We start from the raw sequence: 20,943 nt of genomic DNA on the forward strand, positions 1-20,943 counted from the left end.
CGATTCAGATAAGTATGTCGGACTTGTAGATCAGGTCCTTTATTCGCTTTGCCAGGATCCAAGGGTTGTCAGGATCTTACAATCGGATCAATACATTTTGGCGACCGTGCTGGACTCTAGGTTTAAGTCATACGTCGTGTCTTTCTTCCCAGCGGACACAGATCTGAAGAGATGCAAAGAGCTGCTGTTAAGGAAATTGTCAGCTCAAGCGGCATGTGATGCAGCGATGGCTCCTCCTTCAGTTTCTCCAGCAAGTGCGGCTGCCAAGAAAAAACGAAACTTTGGTCGGGTCTAAAAGAATTGCCTACAATCAATGAGACCTCTACCGTGACTCCACCTGATATGGTCACCATTCAAAGAATGGTTGAGGACTATTTTAATGATCGCATCCAAATAGGCATGTCAGACAGTCCGTTTCACTACTGGCAGGAAAAAAAAGGCAATTTGGAGGCCCTAGCACAAACTGGCTTTGCTTTACTTGAGCTGCCCACCCTCCAGTGTGTATTCCGAAAATGTTTTCAGCACAGCCAGGAACCTTGACAGCGTTCGGCGTAGGAGGCTACTTCTGCGAAATGTGGAAAAGATGATATTCATCAAAATGAACTACAAATTAAATTACATCCAGAAATTACAGAGGCACCTGAGGCTGTATTTGTGGGTTTCAGGGGGAACAACTTTATATTGTGTGAAGATGATGTACACACTGATGAGGGTGAGGATACGGATGATTATGATGGCGACAACATCTTGCCTCTGTAAAGCCAATTTGTGAGCAATGTCAGCTGCCCGTTGGTATCTTGTTTTGTGGGGGCCCAAACAAACTAATCGCTTCAGCCACAATTGGCAGTCCCTGTCTGTGAAGTGATTGATTTGTTAAATTGTGCATGTCTTGTTTACTATATACAACATAAGGGTGGGTGTAAGGGCCCAAGGACAATTCCATCTTGCACCTCTTTTCTATGTGCTGTTTGGGGCATTGCTGCCTGACATTTTTAATTGTATAGCTTATTAAACTGCCATCCTGTCTGCCACTCTGTGCCATTTTGGAAGCTGAACTGCCATATGTTAGTGCCGCTCACTGCTGTCGCTTAGCTTATTCAGCCAGTTAGCTTGATGCAACCTTTTGGCCTAAACTTGATGAAATCAATATTGTGAGCTGTGAGGTGGTCAAAATTGACTGGAAATAAATGTTATTGATGTTAATATTGTAGGAACAAAAACAGGCCCAAATTATGTGATTTCAGCTATTTTTATGATTTTTTTTTAGAAAAAAAATTCCAAACCAAAAAATGCAAGGGTGGTTTTGTAAAACCAAATCCAGATACAAAACCAAAACACGGGGGTCGGCACACATCCCTAATTAGAAGTAATACATTTTTATCTTCATTTTAACCCAACAAGTTATACGACTCTGTATTCAAGAGGGGTAAACCCTTCTATTTTTTTTTCCACATATCTTGAAAACACAAATAGTTGTAGCTTTGTTATTCTAGACCTCATTAGTTGGAACACAACTAAATTGATTTTTTTTCTGCATTTTTGTGACAAGACAGAAGTGCTAATGGTTTGAAATCCAGCTTTTTTTAGTAGCAAACTAGGATTTGTTTAATGTTGGGGTTAATGGAGTAAATGGAAAGTAAATCATTTTCTCGTGACACTAGAATAAATCTTTTGTTTCCTTGTTGTCTCTTTGCTTACCAATGTCAGCACTCGGAGCTTAGAAAAAACCACCACCACAATCTAGCAGAACAACGAATGCATCTAATGCAACTGAAAGAGCCACTTGACTTTTTTTTTTTTCTAAGCAAACAGATCCCGTCAGCTAAATAAAAAACCTAGTCATTAAAGACACAGGCGCAGGAGAAATGCATTTTCCAAATTGAATGCTAGATTTACTGTCCGTTTAATACCAGCGACCTCTCGCACAGTAATGTTCAGCTCGAGTCATCAGCTGTCCCTCCAGGTCTTTTATCACTGCTTTTGTCAAGCTATCTATTTAATTGAAAGAAGTTAATTGAATGAAAATGATCAACTAAGCTTGTATTAATATTGCTAATGGAACTTTCTTCTTGGCCATGTTTGGAGGAAGATGTCACGCTAGACTTTAAGAAGGACCCATTAATGCGTGCACTTAACCTGATGGGCTAATTAAGCAATGCTTATTCATTCTACAAGCCTACAATAGCCTCTATCCAACCCATTCGGTCTGATTTTACAACACATTTCACTTACAAGCATAGGCCCGATGAACATTAGCTGAAGTGAGACTAAATGATAATATTTTCATAAGAGAGAGAATACAGCGTTAATGTGTCATAATATGCAAGGTTTTCTTGCCACCCATCCATCTCAGTTCCACTTAAGTCTTAAATTTCTCCATACTAATGTTGTTACCAATTGCTTCTATTTTAAAGAAAAGCATTGGCTAACGGGTTGTCTCATACAGTGGTTTGAACTTAGAACTATAAGGAATTATAATCTTGATCCATTGTAGGGCAGCTAAAGCCGAAGTACAGTATAACTTGCTTGTGAAACAACTATTGGGCTTGGGTTCTTGATTGCCAAAATACTCTTCACAATAAACTATTGGGTATGTTACCAATGTTTGTTTAACAATTTAGTTGCCCACTATATAGGCAGATATTTCACAGACGTGTCCTCACACATCTTTGCTACAGTCACACCAAAAAGCCCTTCATGGCACGCCAGGTCCCGTGAGACTCTTTTTTGCGGGCATCTTTTTTTTTTTTTTTTTTTTTCGAAAATGCGACTAGGATGCACCAAGAGACTGTGCTGATTAATTAATTAGATATGCAACACTTGTATATCTGTGTGCGACAGTCCCTGAATCTGTATACGAAGTGCTACAGTGTAGCGGCTACAGCATTTTTCATTCCAAGTTTCGTTGTGGTTCATATACAGACAGGTCCTTTTTTTTTTTTTTTTTTTTTCTTTTTTTGATTAACAGGGTAAAACAATATATGTAATCAGCAGCTGTTTGCCACTGGAGTTATTCCTGCCTTTCAATTTTATTTTGTTTTAGAGGTTTATTATGTAATAATTAGTATGCCTGTGGGGAACATTTCGCCAATTTTTACCAGCGCATCTTCCAACCCCTGGAACGTCAGCTCGGGCAGGTCCAGCGCGGCACCATACCACTCCAGGAAGGAACAGAGCACGGCAAAGTCCGGCTGTGCTCCCGCTGGGCTGGGAACCACCACTGGGGTGACCACCGAGGGCACCTGAGCCTCCGCCATCTTGGAGCTCGAAGAGGGTGGGAGCTGTGACAGAGAGGGGGTGGGGATGCGCGTCCTCTCCAGCGCGAGCTGGGTCAGTCAGGGGGGGCGCTGCTGGTCTTTGGGTGGGGTGGAGAGGGAGTGATGCTTCCCCCGCCAGGTGGGTTGCACATCCTCCTCCGGAGCAGAGCCCATATCCCACAATGCACCCGGAGAGAGGGACCGCTTGAGTCACCTCCCCTTCCTCTACATAGCCACACCCGAACCATCATTTCTTATTCGGCATTGTTTTCTACACTTGGTAAATAAAAAAAGATTGATTAATTGCATCAGAATCATAGTAACTTGCATTCGTTACAGGTCACATGATCACCACTCACTGGCCGAGCCACGCCCATTTATGGTTTTTGTCGATTTTGGATTTTATACAGTTTCATTAAATTTTCTGTCATTTATTGCTGATTTGAAATCTATACACTCAAACATAGAGATTAGAAATACACACACAGACACTTATACACAGATACACGTTTCCAGAAGTACCTACTATGCCATTTGCACGATGTCTGTAGACTTCATTCTCAGTCTCAGCCCTGCAGCTGGCTCTGCCTCCTCGTTTTCAGCCATGTATTCCCCAAGGGAAGTGGGAAGGAGAGCGAAAGGGAGTAAAGCTACCGGGAAGGGTGCCTGCACTTGTTTCACAGCGGACATCAGCTGATGACGTCAGCACTGTGACAGTCCAGGCGGACAGACCAGTGTGGGATGATGATGGGTCACAGTGAAGTCTGGGATAGTGGCGGCTGCGGACAGCTGATAAGACGTCAGCCGATGATGTCAGCGCTATGACAGCCCGTGTCTGTCTATCACTTTTGTTGATTGTTCTATCAAAAGCTGAACTTATAGGAAATTGTCTCTTCTTTGAGTAAATGGCAAATTAGGCCCTCATTCAGAGCCGTACGCTCTGAGCAGAGCGCACGCTCTGAATGAGGGCCGGGCTCCATTTTCATGGAGCGTCCTCCTGGACGCTCGTATAGCTGTGGCAACCATCGCGACCATCGAATTTGCGAGCCGGAGCCTGCGGTTGAGGTTTTCAACCGCAAGCTCCGGAGTGATTTTGGCTCTATCAGAGCCAAAATCACTCCCACTGACATCACTAGTGATGTCAGTGGGCCAGCTTCTGACGGGAGGCGTTCCCGTGGGAACGCCCCCGTCAGGGAGGCACGCCCCCGGCACGCCCACCAAAGGGGGCGTGCTGTCAATCAACATTGACAGCACGCCCCCTTTGATCGGACACAACGAGCGAAGGACTTTCCTTCGCTCGTCGACCGGCGCATGCGCACGACGGAGCTCCCTCCGTCGTGCGCATGCTCAGTCCATAACATTGACCCACTTGCGAGCGGACAGCCGCTCGCGAGTGGGTCTGAATCAGGCCCTAGTTTCACTCTGGGCCAGTTTGATTCTTGGAATGAAAACTCTTTCTCCTTTATTGCTTCCACTCAGGATTTCAGCATCAATGAAGTGGAGTGCATCTTTGTTCTTGGCAGTTAGAATAGTTTTGTTAGATAGCTCTGAAACTGATTCTGAGCTATCAACATAACCACGTCTATTTTTGGTATTTATTTTTTTTTATCAGTTTTATTCCAAATTCTGTCATTTATTTCTGATTGAAATCCGTCGCCAAAGAATCAAATGAATATCTCAATTAGTCTTGGAGATATTTAAATTCAAAAGAGCGTTCGAGACAAAGGGACGAAGGGCCTGATTCACTACAGATCGCTATTCTGCTTATATGCACGCAACGCAGTTGCTAATATCAGCGGTGATATGCAAATGTTTGCATTGCGATTGCAGCCTTACATAAGGACGCCCACTTCCCCCTTACTCACATCCGTATACTTTGGCAACATAGCAAAACAATCTGTAACATTGAGTACCATGGGACCTATATGCACAGATAAGGCAGGTCAGACCTCACTCAGGAATTGCTTACTTCAGCGCACGCTATGAAGCCTAAGGCTGCGTATGGCTTTGTAGTGGATAATTCATGCACACCCCTGAAACTGCGTGCGAATGCACTGGCACGCCTGTGTTCGGTCGACCACCCTCCCGTCACCACCCACACACTGCACTTCCTGTCAATCACTCTGCCATGGGCGTGCGTAGCCTCTGCGATCGCAGTCCCGACCGCAGTAGCTAGTTTGCACACTGCGATCCATGCGCAGAACGCAACAATCGGCCGATTGTGTGCGTATAAGCAACTGCGTTCCTTGCTGAATCAGGCCCTAAGTAAATATATATAATTAGATTTTAGTTGCGACATGGATGGGTTTTGGATCTAGCGGGGAATTTGCTATCCGATTTTTCTATGGATCTCCTTGCTAAATTTAATAGTTTTTGTTCCATTTCAATGATACTTTGTAGGGTGTTTAAGGTCGAGTAGCTATAGTGCTTGTGATGCACCCATAGCCAGTTGCCAGGTGAGCTCTAAACATAAATCACTGTAGCAGGCTATAAGAAGAATGTTGGTATGTACTGTTTTCCCTTGTTGTTTTTTTCAAGCTGTTGTTAATGATTCTGGACTACCATAGCAACCACAGCCCAATATTCTTATACATGCTTTATAAGTGATCATGGTTCCTTTTACAAATGTTGTGCAGCCTGCATCAGTCATCCAATAGAGCAGTCTTCAAACATATCGGTGGCAATTCAATTCTTTTATCGGGCACCTTAACTAATAGGCGCGCAACAGAGCAATTAATTTGCTGCTCGATTCAGGCGCCCGTGCCGCGTGTGCGTGCCCAACAGCACCAGTTTTAGCCGCGCAAAGCGACTAAACCTCTCTAAAGTACTGCTTTGGGCACCCAAACTTCCATTTGGTCGCCTAAAGTGCAGATGTCTCGCACAGTTCTGCTCGCCCCTTAACGAGGTGGCAGGCAGAAATGTGTCTATCCGCAGCTGTGTGTGCCTGAAAGCAACAACAATTGAATTGCTTTGTCGGGCGCCCATTAGTTAGAGCGCCTGATAAAAGAATTGAATCGCCCCCATCAAGTGTTGTGTGTACGCAGCCTATGCATAATTTGCTGCTAAATAAAGCAAGAGTCTTGTGTGTGGTTCCTGAATACGAGCTATCCTTACGTGTGCAAGTACAATTTCTATTATAGATATAGCTTTTGTATTATGCATATATACATATATATATATATATATATATATATTTAGGTATGTGTGTATATATATATATATATATATATATATATTTTAAAATATATCTCATTCAGAAGACAAATACTATTGTAAGATCTCAGTAGATTATAACAATTTGCTTATAAAGTGAGAGAGGTAAACATACTTTTCACCAATCTTTATTTTAAAATGGCAACTAGATGTATAAAATGATGTATAAAAGAGCTCTTCTAGGGGTCTATTTAGTAAAATATGAGGAAGCCTTTTTTTTAGAATTTTCAGCTTTTCTCACATATTTAGTTTCTGTATTTATATGAGTACTCCTGCCAAAAAAGAAAACTGGGCTGCGGTGGACCTGCTTTGAACCCTGTGCATTTTTAGAATAGATTATACCCGATGCATGCACAGAGCAGGTCCCAGGTAGGAAGAGAAATTCCCTGCTTTTATCCAGTGCCAGGAGACGTCACACCATCCAATGCCATCTCCGCTATATAAATATCGTTTGTGTACAGCCCACATTGAAACCTATGGGGGCTGCACAAACAAATGAAAAGGCAGAGTAATGGGAGAAACTGCACTTTTCTCTATACTACATATAGAGAAACAATATTTCTCTGTATTTTAGGCTCTCTATAGCTAAAATGCCTTTTTTCTAAGTTTACAAATAGACCACCTAGAAACAGCAGTATACTAGATAAGCAAACCTCCTAGCAATTTGTTACAAGTACTTGTTTTTATATTGGTGTGCAGAGCAGAGATCGCATAGGAATATTTAAACATATTTGCCTGGTACTTTCTGCAGGTGATAACTAACTTAGTAAAGATGTTAAAGTCTCGGGATACCAGAAGGAACTTTTGTCCGCTCAATCACTGGTTGTCCGAACAGGAGAACATTAAAGCTGATAAAGTAAGTCTCTGCATTGTACAGTCACACAATACTTGTCTATACTTTTAATAATCTTGTAGCGATTAGAATAACTTACATTTCTCTAATCATCCTTGGGTGATACAGGCTTAACCATAGGGTATAGGTGGTGAGCTGGAGCCGGTCACCAAACAGTTAAACTTTCTTCCCAACAGCTCAGGCTCCCTGTCCCCTATGCCCCACCCCCAGCCCACCAGGCCAGTTTTTTGTTTGGTGCCCAAGGAGCGGGCACAGTTTTTGGGGGGCTCTATAGCATCTCTGGTTTATTAGATTTTTTTTTTCTGCTGGAGCGGGTGATGGTTCAGCATCGTAACACCCGCGCCTCCAACACTCCCTGCGCCGGCGACCGGAGCAATTGCAACTGGGTCAGTGGCCCCTGCTGGGCTTTAGCACGCACCGGAGGAGGTGAAACCATTGCGCCGGGAAGCAGGTAGCCACATATTGCGGCTGTCGGCACCAGGGAGAGAGGTCCCCGGTGGTGCTGGTAGTGAGGGCCAGGGTAGCTTTATGGCAATAGGGCACTTATACAAGTAGTGGCCATTACCTGGGGGTTGATGACAGACAGGGGAGTTAGGCTGTCCCGTTCTACAGTAGGCAGAGCAGCATCTTTGGGCTCTGTTGGCAGTCTTCATACCTGGGGTCCAAAATTGTGAGGTGTACTTTCACTCAGTGCGAGTGTGCCCTACACACAGACATCTACTTCCATTCGGATGAGTGTTCCTGCCCTTCTGGGGCTCTCCATCATCGCTCCATTGCATTCTTTCTTTCAGGCCGGATCTACTGTATCAGGGGCCATGTTTCCATCCGGACTATTGCGATCACAGCTGCGATTACGCATGCAGCCCAGCTGCGAAAATATGCTAATAGATACTATCGTAATGCCATTGCACAGCAAAATAGAAACTCCCACTGCCGCTTACTACCACATACATCAGTAACATTGGCCCCTTACGCAGAATTACAGCAGATCTGACAAATTGCAAACCTCGTTGTACGCAGTGAGTGCTCAAGCTGTATATGCCATCACAGTGAATAATTTGAGTTTGGAAGACCTATTTTGAGTGGTGGTTGGCTAGAGACCCCAGATCCTTTTCTTTCGCGAGTCCTGGCTTTCTTACATGCTGGACTGGATTTGGGCCTCCGTCTCTCCTCATTACAGGTACAGGTATTTGCCCTTTCTGTTGTCTTCCAGCGGCAGATTGTGCTGTTGCCTGACGTACAAATTTTTCTGCAGAGTGTTCTCCACTCCTGTGGCTCCGTGGAACTTGTTTCTGGTTCTTCTGGCTCTCCAATCATCTCCTTTTGAGCCCTTGGACACCGTTGACATTCGTTGGCTTTCATGGAAGACTTGTTTTCCTCCTTGCCATCGCATCGGCATGGAGGGTTTCAGACTTGGGAACCTTGTCTTGTTGCTCTCTGTTTCTTATTTTTCACGCAGATCGGACTGTACTTGAGACCCTTCCCAAGGTGGTATCCAGGTTTCACATCAATTAGGAGATTGTGTTCCCTTCCTCTTAGGTACCGGATTTTTCACCAGAGGAGGCCTCTTTGGATATCGTTTGGGCTCCCGATTTATGTGGACAGGACAAGAGACTTCCGTAAGACTGACTCTTTGTCCTGTATGATTTTAACAAATGAGGTTGGCAGACTACTAAAACTTTGGCCAGATGGCTCTGTTTGACTATCTGCCAGGATTATTCTACGGCGGATCTTCCTGCGAAGGGTTCTTAGCGCAGCTAAGGAGCTTCCCCTCCGTTAGGGGGCTTGCTTTGCGATGTCCCATTGTAAGCCTGTGTGTCCCATGGATGAGAAGAAAAAAGGAAATTTTTGTTCTTGCCAGTAAAATCCTTTTCTTCTAATCCATAGGTGACGCACCTGGCATGCGAGGTTGTTTTGCACTGTTTTTGGTTTATTTGTTCTGTGTTTTTGAATTGTGTGTTTGCCATTCATTAGGCCTGCTGGACTAGAGGAGAGGGAGCCTGGGCTGCTGGTAAGAAAGTTTTAACTGTTTGGTGTCCGGCACCAGCTCACCACCTATACCCACATTGCTAAGCCCGTGTCACCCTTGTATTTGAAGAAAAGGATTTTACAGTTAAGGACAAAAATCTAATTATCTTAAACAACAATTTCATTCATATTTTACAATTAAAAATTATCACATATTTAGTCCGTTTGCGTGCTCTTCTAGTGCAACAGCATTTAGTGTTCAAATCACACAAAGTGACATTTATAAACTCCATGAATCCCAACTCACAGATCAATGACAGCAGTGGGCTGTATACAGTTACAGTATATGCCTCCAGTTGTGGAGCTTGTATACAAATGTATACTACTATATTGTGTGTTTGATTCAGTCTTTACATTTTACTTAAAAGGTTACCCAGCTTTATGTACCATCTGCTAGACATGTGTGGAGGTATCGGAGAATGGGAAGGATAGGACCTTTACAGTCTACTTTAGATGGTAAGTACATAGAACTGTGAAACTACCTGTGTTTATTGCACGTAAGCATTTTTCCTCTGTCTAAAATTAAATTAACCACTTAACTGACAATTTTTTTCCCCAAAAACCGCTCCAGTACTGTTGGGTTTTTTTAAGAGTGAATTAGGTCAAGAACACCTTTTTAAAACTTATCCAACACTATTTTGTAAAAAAAAATTATTTTTTTAAACTCTGTGTACCATAAAAATGGCAATTTTTATGGTACATAGTAGTGATGGCCATCGATAGAAACAATCGATGGTAACATCGATTGATACCACAGCTGCCGATGTCTCCTTAACATCGCTTGAGGGGCTGCCGCCTATATACGTGTATGTATATATACAGTGTGTGTGTGTGTGTATATATATATATATCTCTATTATAAACTTATACTGTACACCCATGCATATATATATATATGTATGTGTGTGTGTGTGTATGATGTTTGTCCATGAAAGATGACGTTTTGCCTCTTTCAGAGTCCCGTTTTTTGGAGGGAAATAATCCGAACCTGGCATGCCAAAACCGAACTAATTCGGAGATATATATATATATATATAGAGATATATAGATATATATATATTATTTTTTTTGAAGGCAGGGTATTGTATGAGGGGTGGAGCTTGCTTCCGGTTTCCCCGGACTCTAGCAGGGCTGGGAGAGGACTGGAGGACCGCAGGCTGATCTTTGCAGTGTGGGGGGGGGGTGCTGTCGGGCTGCCGCTCGTAGAATGGCAGACGTAGGGAGCCTGACAGCACTGAGCGCTGTGTTATTTATTTTCTCTGACCTTTGCAGCCGCCGGGTGTGGGGAGTCCTGCTGGGCTGCCGCTCACAGCAGGGCAGAGGGAGGGGAGACTGACAGCGCCGAAAGCGCGCTGCTGGGGTGTGGGAGCTGCGGGCGCCGATCTCTAGCAGGGCTGGGGTAGGGAGAGGAGGCACACGGGGATTATTGAAAAGTGTGGAGGGCCCAGGAGGTGCTTCCTAGCTAGGCGTCTGCTAGAAGATCATCTTCCAGCAGCCGCCCACTGAGCTTTTCTGACTGGTCATATCAGATACGACCATGTCAGGGAAAGCCCAGTCTGGTATGGTCGTATCTGATACGACCATGCCAGGCAAGTAGTTAACAGTATTACCATTCTGTGACTGCAGCGGGCACTGTGCCATGTTCTCTCTCCCTCTGTCTCTCTCTCCCCTTCATGACTTGGGTGGTTTACACTTTCATGGCTATCTCTATTTTCATTGTAATACGCTTCCTTGGGATTCAATTTTTAATTTCTTAATCTACCCAAGTTAATTTTACATGGTTTGCGTGAGCAGAGCTTCTATGTCAGCAGCACTTGTCTGCGCACAGGACTTTGGGAGGCCCTCCAAGGAAGGTCAGCTGCTCAATGAATACAGGAGCGATGATTTCTCTTACAGTTTGTATCTACAATTTCTAGTACATCCATGTAATATTTTAAGGTAAAAATAATTCCACATTAACAAAAAAACCATGCCAGGATTTGCATAAACCACACCCAGTTTTGTCTGCCGTTCTCAACTCTCCTCTGTAATTTTGGACGTGGTACTGACATGACAAGTCTTGCCTGAAGGTACACTACTGTAGCTACATCACCACAATTCAGTACTCGACAAAAGGGTTCACTCAACTATACACCATATACAAACCAACGGTAGCATCAAACAATAAGGTGCATGAGAACAACTACTCCCAGAAGAGCAGATTCACCACACATTGTAAGTCTTTTTTTTTTTTTTTCTTTTTTAGTTTTAGCCATTTATATTTTGTCTCATAATTTCTAAAATAGTATTACAAAATGTTGCAGTGGGCGAAAAGAAAATATAGTATATAGAGTAGGGACAGGTTAGGATTTGTGCAACTGATTTGACTGCCAGTGTAAAAGCTAATTAAGAAGAAAGTTCTGTATAAGAACAGCTGGCTGTATTTACTTGTGATTCCTCATTCTCCTAAGTGGCATTCCTTGGACTTCTAATGCTGTGTGTATTGACATATTCTGGCCATCATTCTCCCCACATTGAAATGTTGATGGTGAAAAGTAGATCAACGTGACTAATTGACCAGAGTAATTGAGCTCCAGCTTTCTAATTGAGTCTTACCTTTGCTGTACACGCAGTTCTATGTTTAAACACATATTAACTCTTACACTTTCACTACTTGCTTTAACAATATGCTATAACAGGATGTGCAATATAAGCTTTCCAATACAAAAAACACTAAATTAATTTGATTTCAGTCGAGTTAAACCACCCTCTTGCACATTGTTTTGTAATGATGCATGTTGACCTTTTAAAGCAGTTTTGGAAGTTTTACATTAGTTGTAACCATCCAATGACAGAAGTGGACACAGGAAGCTCTAGATTTAATTCAAATTGTTCTACAGCTGGTTGGTTATGTATGAGAATGGTATTTCTGTGTAACCTCTGATGTATTCCTTTTATTTCAGTGGGTATGGAGCCAGCACCCCTGTCAGTTTCTGAAGAGAGACAGTTAGCAATATTAACCGAACTTCCATTTGTAGTTCCTTTTGAAGAAAGAGTAAAGGTAATCCTATATAGTTTATTTTTATTTAAATGCTTAAGTTATATTGCAAAATGTATTTCTACTTCAGGGTCCATAGGGTATCCACAGGATACCTTGGGGTATAGGTGATGACGTCAGTCTTCAGGCACCACAGAGTTAAAGTTTTCAGCCTCCCAGGATGCATCTGGGTCCCTCTCCTATACCCCGCGCCCGGGCCGAGGCATCTCAGTTTCGTCGGTGCCTGGCCGGAGTCGGAGGCACTGTGCAGAGGGGGGCTATGAAGAGCCCCTGAAGTTTCTTTTAAAGGCAGCGCTGGCTGCACATCTGGGAGTACAGCATGGACAGTCAGTACTGACGTCCATGCCGTCTCCCCTACACCCCGCCGGTACCAGAACGCCGGTACTGATCCGGGGATGCTGGTAGACATCTGGGGTCACGGCTAGCGGTGTCCCCAGATGTTTTGGACCATGGCCGGATCCAAGGGTATGCAGGTAAGCAGCGGGGTCCCGCGGTGGGTCCCTGCTGGTCACATGGTCCTGAGTCCCCAGGCAGGGGGCTCCCTGGGGACTGGCTGCAGCGTGGAGCCAGGCGACCAACCTGCGCTTCCACTACCCCCTGGGACAGCGGGCCGCTGCTGAGCGGCATGCGCTGCGGCGTCCCAGGGGTTAAATGCATGCCAGGGGAGCGCGCTTTCCCTGTCTCACAGCCGGCGCCTCCCCTGCTGCACACAGCCTCTCTGCTCTGCCTGATTGGCCACAGTGTGTCAGCTGTCCTCCCCAGGCCGGCCTCCTTCATCTTCTGCTCCTCGGTGGCCATCTTTAAAGCATGGTGAACACTGCTGGAAGCCTGTGAGCGGTGGCATTGCGGTCTGGGTCCCCCAGCATACCTCTCCTCTGTTTGTCACAGGTCAGTGTATGCAGCGCTGAGTCCTACCAGCCTGAGGGTCTGAGTAGTTGAGAATCAGCGCTAATAGTGCAGGGATTTGTTTCTTCTGCATTGTATGTGACTGAACTGCTAGCCTGCTGTCTGTACTTTCACTTTCTACTGTCAGCTTTATTACTGTCCCTGATCTTGCTCTGCTCAAAGCCCTTGCGGTGCGCGGTGTGCAGGGTGTTATTCACACTATACCAATACGTATAGGTGTGAGTGTCACATACTTACCATCATGTCTGAGACTGATTTTCCTCTCCAGCTCATGTGTACTAAATGTAAGGTACCAATAGCGGAGGGAGAGGGTAACGCGGAGGGGTTATGCCCCCAGTGCCTGGCACTGTCACGGCCGATTATGGTCACGGTCCCGGTACAGGAACCTCCCTGGGCTTGTTTCGCTAAGGCGCTTACAACCCTTGTGGGCCAGCTAGCTCCGCCACCTGCGTTTACCCAGACGGGTTTGTCCCAGCAGTCAGTGGTGTCGTCACCCATGCGGGAGTTCCCGAGACAATTGATGCTACCCCACAGTCTCCCTGTCCCTTCCCAGGTTTCTCCGGAGCCTGCGTGGGTTAATACTCTTAACTACATCGGTTCAGCATTTGTCCGATGTTTTACAGGGGGAGTCTGTGTTGCGGCCTCATAACGGCCGGTGGCGTCTTTATCTGCTCCTTATGGGGATGACGATGAGACGTCAGATCATGGGGAGATTCTGGATCTATCTGACCAAGAACCTCTCCGTACCAAAGAGCCGGACGCTAAGTCCAAGGTGTATATCCCTGGTCTTATTCGAGCGGTCCGCTCGGCTTTAGTTATTGAGGATATTGATCCTTTGGTGGCCACATTCATATATGCCTTTTTAAGGATATTAAGGGTGAGGCTACGGTGTTCCCTCTTTCTGATCAGTTAGTGGATCATTTAGAGGAGGCGTGGAAAAATCCAGGTAAACGGTTCAGCCCCAGAGACGCTTAGCCGTGGCTTATCCGTTTGCGGTCAATTATTTTTCTAAGCGGGAATCCCCTACGCAAGTGGATTCACATGTCACACGCCTAGTCAAAAGTGCCACATTGCCTATGCCTTCGATGTCATCCTTGAAGGATGTCACTGACCGCAAGGTGGAGATCTGCCTCAAAGCCGTTTATTCCCTTGCAGGGAAGCATCCAGACCGGCTCTGGCCGTGTGTTGGGTAGCCAGAGCTATGGAGCGCTGGGTGGATAATTTGGAGGCGTCTTTGGACTCTGACTGTTCGGCTGAACAGACCGAGTTGGTGGGCAATCTCCGAGACTCGGCCACTTACATTAATGAAGCGGCCTTAGATATTTGTATGCTCACCTCTAGGATCTCCTCTGCAGCCGTGGCTGCTCGTCGCACCTTATGGTTGCGTTCTTGGAAAGCGGACGCGGATTCCAAAAAGGGATTAGAAGGTCTGGACAGGTACTATTTGGTCCAGATCTGGACAAAATTGTAGTTACGTTGGCAGCAGCAAAATCTGCATGTCTTCTGTCTGCTACGATTCTTTCTAGTGCTGGTGGGTCGTCCTTTTGGCCTCACGGGGCCCAAGGTAGGCCTAAAGTACAGTCCTGTCCACGGCAGGCTGGGGCCAAGAAATTGTCCAAGCCCAAGAATCAGGTCTGGAGTACCAGATGTCCGGCTCCTAGGTCAGATAACAAACCTGCGGCCTGACGGTCCAGGCCTCCTTTTGGGGGACCCCAAAGTGGGGGGCGCCTGCTTCAGTTCGCCCGGTGCTGGTCGCAGTGCATGTTCCAATTTCCCAGAGGGGCCTGGGTTTCTATTCCATTCTATTTTTGGTGCAGAAACCCAATGGGTCTTACCGTTCAATACTAAACCTAAAGGCCCTCAGCAAGTCCTTGAGGGTGCCTCTGTTTCGGATGGAGACCCTGCGGTCCATTATTCTGGGGACTACATGGTGTCATTGGACATCCAGGACGCTTACCTGCATGTCCCTATTTTTTTGCGCCATCAGCAGTTCCTCAGATTGGCAATCTGCAACGAACATTTCCAGTTCCGGGCACTGCCTTTTGGCCTGGTGACTGCTCCACGGGTATTCACCAAGGTCATGGCGGTCAGGGCGGCTCTCCTGCGGACGCAGGGAGTCCGACTGTTGCCTTATCTGGACGACCTCCTGTTGATAGCGGGGTCTCCAGAGTTTCTTTTACACCATCTGGATCTGACGATTGCGGTACTGCAACGTCACGGCTGGTTGACAAACTGGCAGAGGTCCACTCTCACCCCGTCTCAGAGGATCCTGCACCTCGGGGCCTTATTGGACTCCAGGCAGCAGTGGATCTTTGTGACGGAGGAAAAGATCCTTGCTTTGTAGTTGAGGGTGCGCAGTTGTCTGCAGTGTCGTCGAGTGTCGACACACTTGGCAAAGAGATTATTGGGCTCAATGGTGTCGGTATTCGACATGGTGGAGTACGCCCAATTTCACTCCAAACCTCTGCTGCTATTGATCCGGTCCAGATGGAATGGATTGCCTCAGTGTCTCAAGTCCCAGACGATGGGGCTCACTCCGGATGTTCGCCTGTCTCTAACCTGGTGTTTGCAGACGCCCGTTCTGGGTGGCGAACTGGGTCCTGTTAACAACGGACGCCAGTCTCCGGTGCTGGGGAGCTGTCACGGGTCCACACTTGTTTCAGGGCAGGTGGACTCGGGCGGTAGCGGAGCTTCCAATAAACATTCTGGAGCTCCATGCGGTGTCAAGAGCTCTCCAGCGGGCACAGCCGGTTCTCCAGGGTCACCCTGTGCAGGTCCCGTCGGACAATGCCACCACGGTGGCCTATTTAAACCAGCAAGGAGGAACCGGGAGAGTGGTCTTTATACCAGGACGTCTTTCGGAGTCTGGTGGACAAGTGGGGTCTTCCAGAGATAGACCTCATGGCGTCCCGGCACAACAACAAGTTGCCGGTGTACGGGTCTCGAACATGAGACGAAAAGGCGTCTCGTGTATGCCCTGTCCGTCTAGTAGATGTTCCAGTTTGCCTACCTTTTCCCTCCGTTTTCCCTTCTTCCGCGGGTATTACGGAAATTCAAATCAAGAAGGAGGTACGCTACTGTTGATAGCTTCCGTGTGGCCCAGACGGCACTGGTTCTCCGACCTCCAGAGTCTGTCAGTAGACGTTCCTCTGAGGTTACCATTACGACCGAATCTGCTGTCATAGGGTCCTTGTCTTCACCCGGACCTGACTCGGTGTGGCTGTTGAAACGGTCATGCTAAGGTCCAGAGGGTTTTTCTAGCTCCGTGGTGCAAACCATACTAAGAGCTTGTAAACCTTCCTCGGCAAGAATCTACCATCGTGTGTGGCATACTTTCTTCCGGTGATGTAGACCTAGAGGTTATTCCCTTAGGGAGTTCCGCCTGTCTAGGGTGTTGGCTTTCCTACAGGCTGGACTGGATCATGGGCTTCGCCTGGCTTCTCTGAAAGTGCAGGTGTCTGCCCTGTCAGTCTGGTTTCATCCTAGGATTGCTGCGCTCTCTGATGTGCACACCTTTATGCGAGGTGTTCTTCGCATTCAGCCACCTTTTGTTCCACCGGTGGCGCCTTGGAATTGGGCTGTGGTCCTGAGAGTTCTCTAGGGACCGCCGTTTGAACCACTGGACTCAGTGGACTTTAAATGGCTTACAGCTGAAACCATATTCCTTCTGGCCATTGCCTCGGCCAGACGGATGTCGGATTTAGGGGTTCTCTCTTGTAGACCCCCTTTTCTGAATTTTCATAGGAATAGGGCGGTGCTTCGCACTCTTCCGGGATTCCTTCCCGAAGTGGTATCCAGTTTTCACATCAATGAAGAAATTGTTGTGCCGGCTTTCAATTCACCTGGACTTTCAGTGGGTGACGCCACTTGGGATGTTGTGCGGGCATTGAGAATTTATGTTGATCGCACTTCTTCTTTTAGGAAGTCGGACGCCTTGTTTGTCCTCTATGGCTTCCGTAAAAAGGGTTGGCCTGCTTCAAAGTAGACTTTGGCAGGCTTTATTCGTATGGCAATTTCAGAAGCTTATCTTCATGAAGGTCTTCCAGTTCCCTCCTTGGTGAGGGCTCATTCCACTAGGTCTGTGGGTCCTTCGTTTGCAGCTAGACGTGGTGCCTCTGCAGTTCAGATCTGCAAGGCTGCTACGTAGTCTTCTGTCAATACCTTTGTGAGGTATTACGCTTTTGACATCTTTGCCTCTCAGGATGCTTCCTTCGGGCGGCGGATTCTCCTCTCAGCACAGGAGCGTCCCCACCCTTAAAGGATACTGCTTTGGGACATCCCCAAGGTATCCTGTGGATACCCTATGGACCCTGAAGTAGAAAATATGAGATATGGTAAGAACTTACCCTTGTTATCTCTATTTCTACGAAGTCCATAGGGTTCCACAGGACTCCCGCCCTGTCGCACCTGTACTGCAGATGGGCTTTATTCTGGTCACCGTTTTTTCCGTCTCCCTATGGTGAGAATGTGATTCTTGTGAGTGTCCAGATTTTTTTCTTCTCTCTCTTTCTTCTCCTCCTCCGGCCTATGGCTTGTGACGTAACTGAGATGCCTTGGCCCGGGGGCGGGGTATAGGAGAGGGACCCAGATGCATCCTGGGAGGCTGAAAACTTTAACTCTGTGGTGCCTGAAGACTGACGTCATCACCTATACCCCAAGGTATCCTGTGGAACCCTATGGACTTCGTAGAAATAGAGATAACAAGGGTAAGTTCTTACCATATCTCATATTTTTATGTTTACTGTGTTTTGCTTTGTTTTTGCTCTACCTTGGAATCTAATGCAGAGCACTGTGTAATACATTAGCACCTTATAAAACAAGGGTGTGAGAAGTATCCAGAGAACATTACCTTTCTGTCTCTAGCTTCTGCCATGGTAAATCTTCCTCAGAGAACGCTGCATAATGTGAATTGTTTCCCCATATAAAAATCACAAAAGCCGTGTGCCAGCTTTGTTCGGTTCTAAAATGTCATTTCCTTTCCTGAGGGCATAAACGCATGGTTAGGGTTGAAAAAAAATACATGTTTGCCACACACGAAGGGTGGAATTCAATTGCCGGCGAAGAGTGTGAATTGCCGTCACCCCAGCGTTTAAATGGCGGCAATGGTAGCCCGTCTCGCAACCTTCGGCCTGATTCACACAAAAGTGCTTGCTACCCAATGGGGTAGCGAACACTTTTCTGTGAGATTCTGCTGCCATAAACTTTCGAAACAGCTGCCACGTAGATTCAGGCTGGCGAAAAGAATTTGCCATTTATTGACTTCCCTGCAAAATGTCTCTCTAACACTTTACATGGTACATGTGACAAACAGTTGTCTTGTAATGAGTGAGGTTTGTTATTATAAATTGTAATGAGTAGTATTTTAGCAAACGGAGTTTAGTTGAATGGCGAGTAGTAACATCCATTTACTATTCAGTTTTAGGAAAACATATTTTGAAACATGGTGGTTTATAGACAGAAGTAGTAGTGATAATTCTGTAAGTGTATTTCGAAGTTCCTTGATGTTCATTACCTGTATATAAGGACTCTGGCAGTGCTTGTAATGCTTCTGCATAGTCTCATGACTGCTTGGTGACTAATATCTTCAGTTCATTTTGCACTATGTTCATCTATAGCATATTCTCAACAGTACTGAATAAATAATTGTTTTGTATGCTACCATTTATTATGTAATCTAATTAAATCTATCTTGCATTTATTACAGAATATGTACAGGTACTCCTGCTGTTGTTGTAGTACAGGTTGAGTCTCCCATATCCAAAATGCTTGGGACCAGGAGTATTTTGGATATCGGAATATTCCGTATTTTGGAATAATTGCATGCCATAATGAAATGTCTTAGGGATAGGGCCCAAATCTAAACACAGAATACATTTCTGATTTATATACACCTTATACACACAGCCTGAAGGTAATTTTATACATTATTTTCAATAATTTTTTGGCTCAAATAAAGTTTGTATACATACATGTAATTCATTTATGTGTCATCATATACACCTTATACATACAGGCTATAGGTAATTTTATACTTTATTTTTAATAATTTTGTGCCTTAAACAAAGTTTATGTACATTGAATCATCAAAAATCAAAGTTTTCACTATCTCAGTCATGCTAAAAATGTTCCGTATTTCAGAATATTCCGTATTCCGTTCGGGAGACTCAACCTGTACTAAATAAGCTTTGCTGGACAGACACTCAGTAGTGGGTGGAGAACCAGTCTCTAGAAAATGTTATGAATTTATCAATATCTCACCTTGAATGCTTATTGCTAGATCTTCCAAAGACTGATCTATGCGGACAAGCAAGAAGTACAAGGGGATGGACCATTTTTAGATGGAATTAATGTCACCATTAGGAGAAATTATATATATGAGGATGCATACGACAAATTGTCACCTGAAAATGGTCAGTATCAGATTTGACTTTTGTTTTTAATTCTCTTTCAGCTTAATATGTGATTCCTATGGATTATACATTTACTTTTGTTAACATTCCTTTTCTGATTCTTTAGTTTGTTAAATAGGGTGTTTAAATAGAGCGGAAATTGTATTATTTGTAGTTGCAGTGTTATTGATGCAGGTAAATAATTAATATCTGCTTTAGTAAATGTCGGCCATAAATATACATGTGGCCCAGTAAGGATGTGTCTGCGCGATCACAACGTGATGCGCTTTGATTCGGCAGGTCCAAAAATTATCATGCGTGCAATCACTTTCTCTTCACATGCGGGAGATCGATCTGCGACCCCACCAACTACAGGTTACTACTATTTCATCCTCGTTGTATTTGGGCATAGAAATATGGTCATGATGGTGAAATGTACCATGACATTTTTTTTACAATGATATTGTCCTTTTACTGCACCTTTTAAGATACATGATACATTATTGCCAGCCTATGAAAAAATATTTGTTCTATTACAAACATATATACACTAACATACAATATCCAGTATTTTACTTCTGTGATGTATAATATGCACTTTTCTACTAAACATTTTAGCTTTGTACAGTTTGACTTTTCTCTGTCCTTGCAGAGCCTGATCTCAAGAAGCGAATCCGTGTCCATTTACTTAACACGCATGGTTTGGACGAGGCCGGGATTGATGGTGGTGGAATATTTAGAGAATTTTTAAATGAGCTGCTGAAATCTGGATTTAATCCTAACCAGGGTTTTTTTAAAACTACTAATGAGGGTTTGCTGTACCCCAATCCTGCAGCACAGATGCTCGTTGGAGACTCCTTTGCCAGGCACTACTATTTTTTGGGCAGGATGCTGGGAAAGGTAATATATATCATTACTTTCTAAGGTCTTATGGGGCTTGTTGTTTCTATTTATTATGAACTGTTCTTTAACACCTTGAAAGGTATTACCGTATATACTCGAGTACAAGTCGACCCGAATATAAGCCGAGGTACCTAATTTTACCACAATAAACTGGGAAAACTTATTGACTCGAGTATAAGCCTAGGGTGGGAAATGCAGCAGCTGCTGGTAGTAATCCCCCCCCCCCCCCCCAGTGCCCCCAGTAGAGAGAGACGTAATAATAAAAAAATAAATAAAAAAAACTTACCTGAAACCCCGCTCCTGGTCCCGACGCTGCTACCGGCTCCTCCGGCCGCTTTGCATTATGGGAGAGGTCAT

General features: G+C 45.1%; 1 protein-coding gene across 1 annotated transcript in view; it reads left to right on the top strand.

The window, feature by feature from the left end:
* The window catches only part of UBE3C (ubiquitin protein ligase E3C), a 108,068-nt gene that overhangs the window by 35,000 nt on the left and 52,125 nt on the right, over positions 1-20,943 (top strand). The window contains exons 7-11 of the mRNA XM_088445422.1: positions 7,222-7,326; positions 9,720-9,807; positions 12,294-12,391; positions 19,572-19,704; positions 20,336-20,583. Coding sequence (XP_088301548.1) covers positions 7,222-7,326; positions 9,720-9,807; positions 12,294-12,391; positions 19,572-19,704; positions 20,336-20,583 — 672 coding nt within the window. The remainder of the gene's footprint in view (positions 1-7,221; positions 7,327-9,719; positions 9,808-12,293; positions 12,392-19,571; positions 19,705-20,335; positions 20,584-20,943) is intronic.

This window comes from Taudactylus pleione, unplaced genomic scaffold, assembly GCF_031769625.1.
Source record: "Taudactylus pleione unplaced genomic scaffold, aTauple2 ptg000380l, whole genome shotgun sequence".
In the NCBI taxonomy this organism is placed as follows: Eukaryota; Metazoa; Chordata; class Amphibia; order Anura; family Myobatrachidae; genus Taudactylus; species Taudactylus pleione.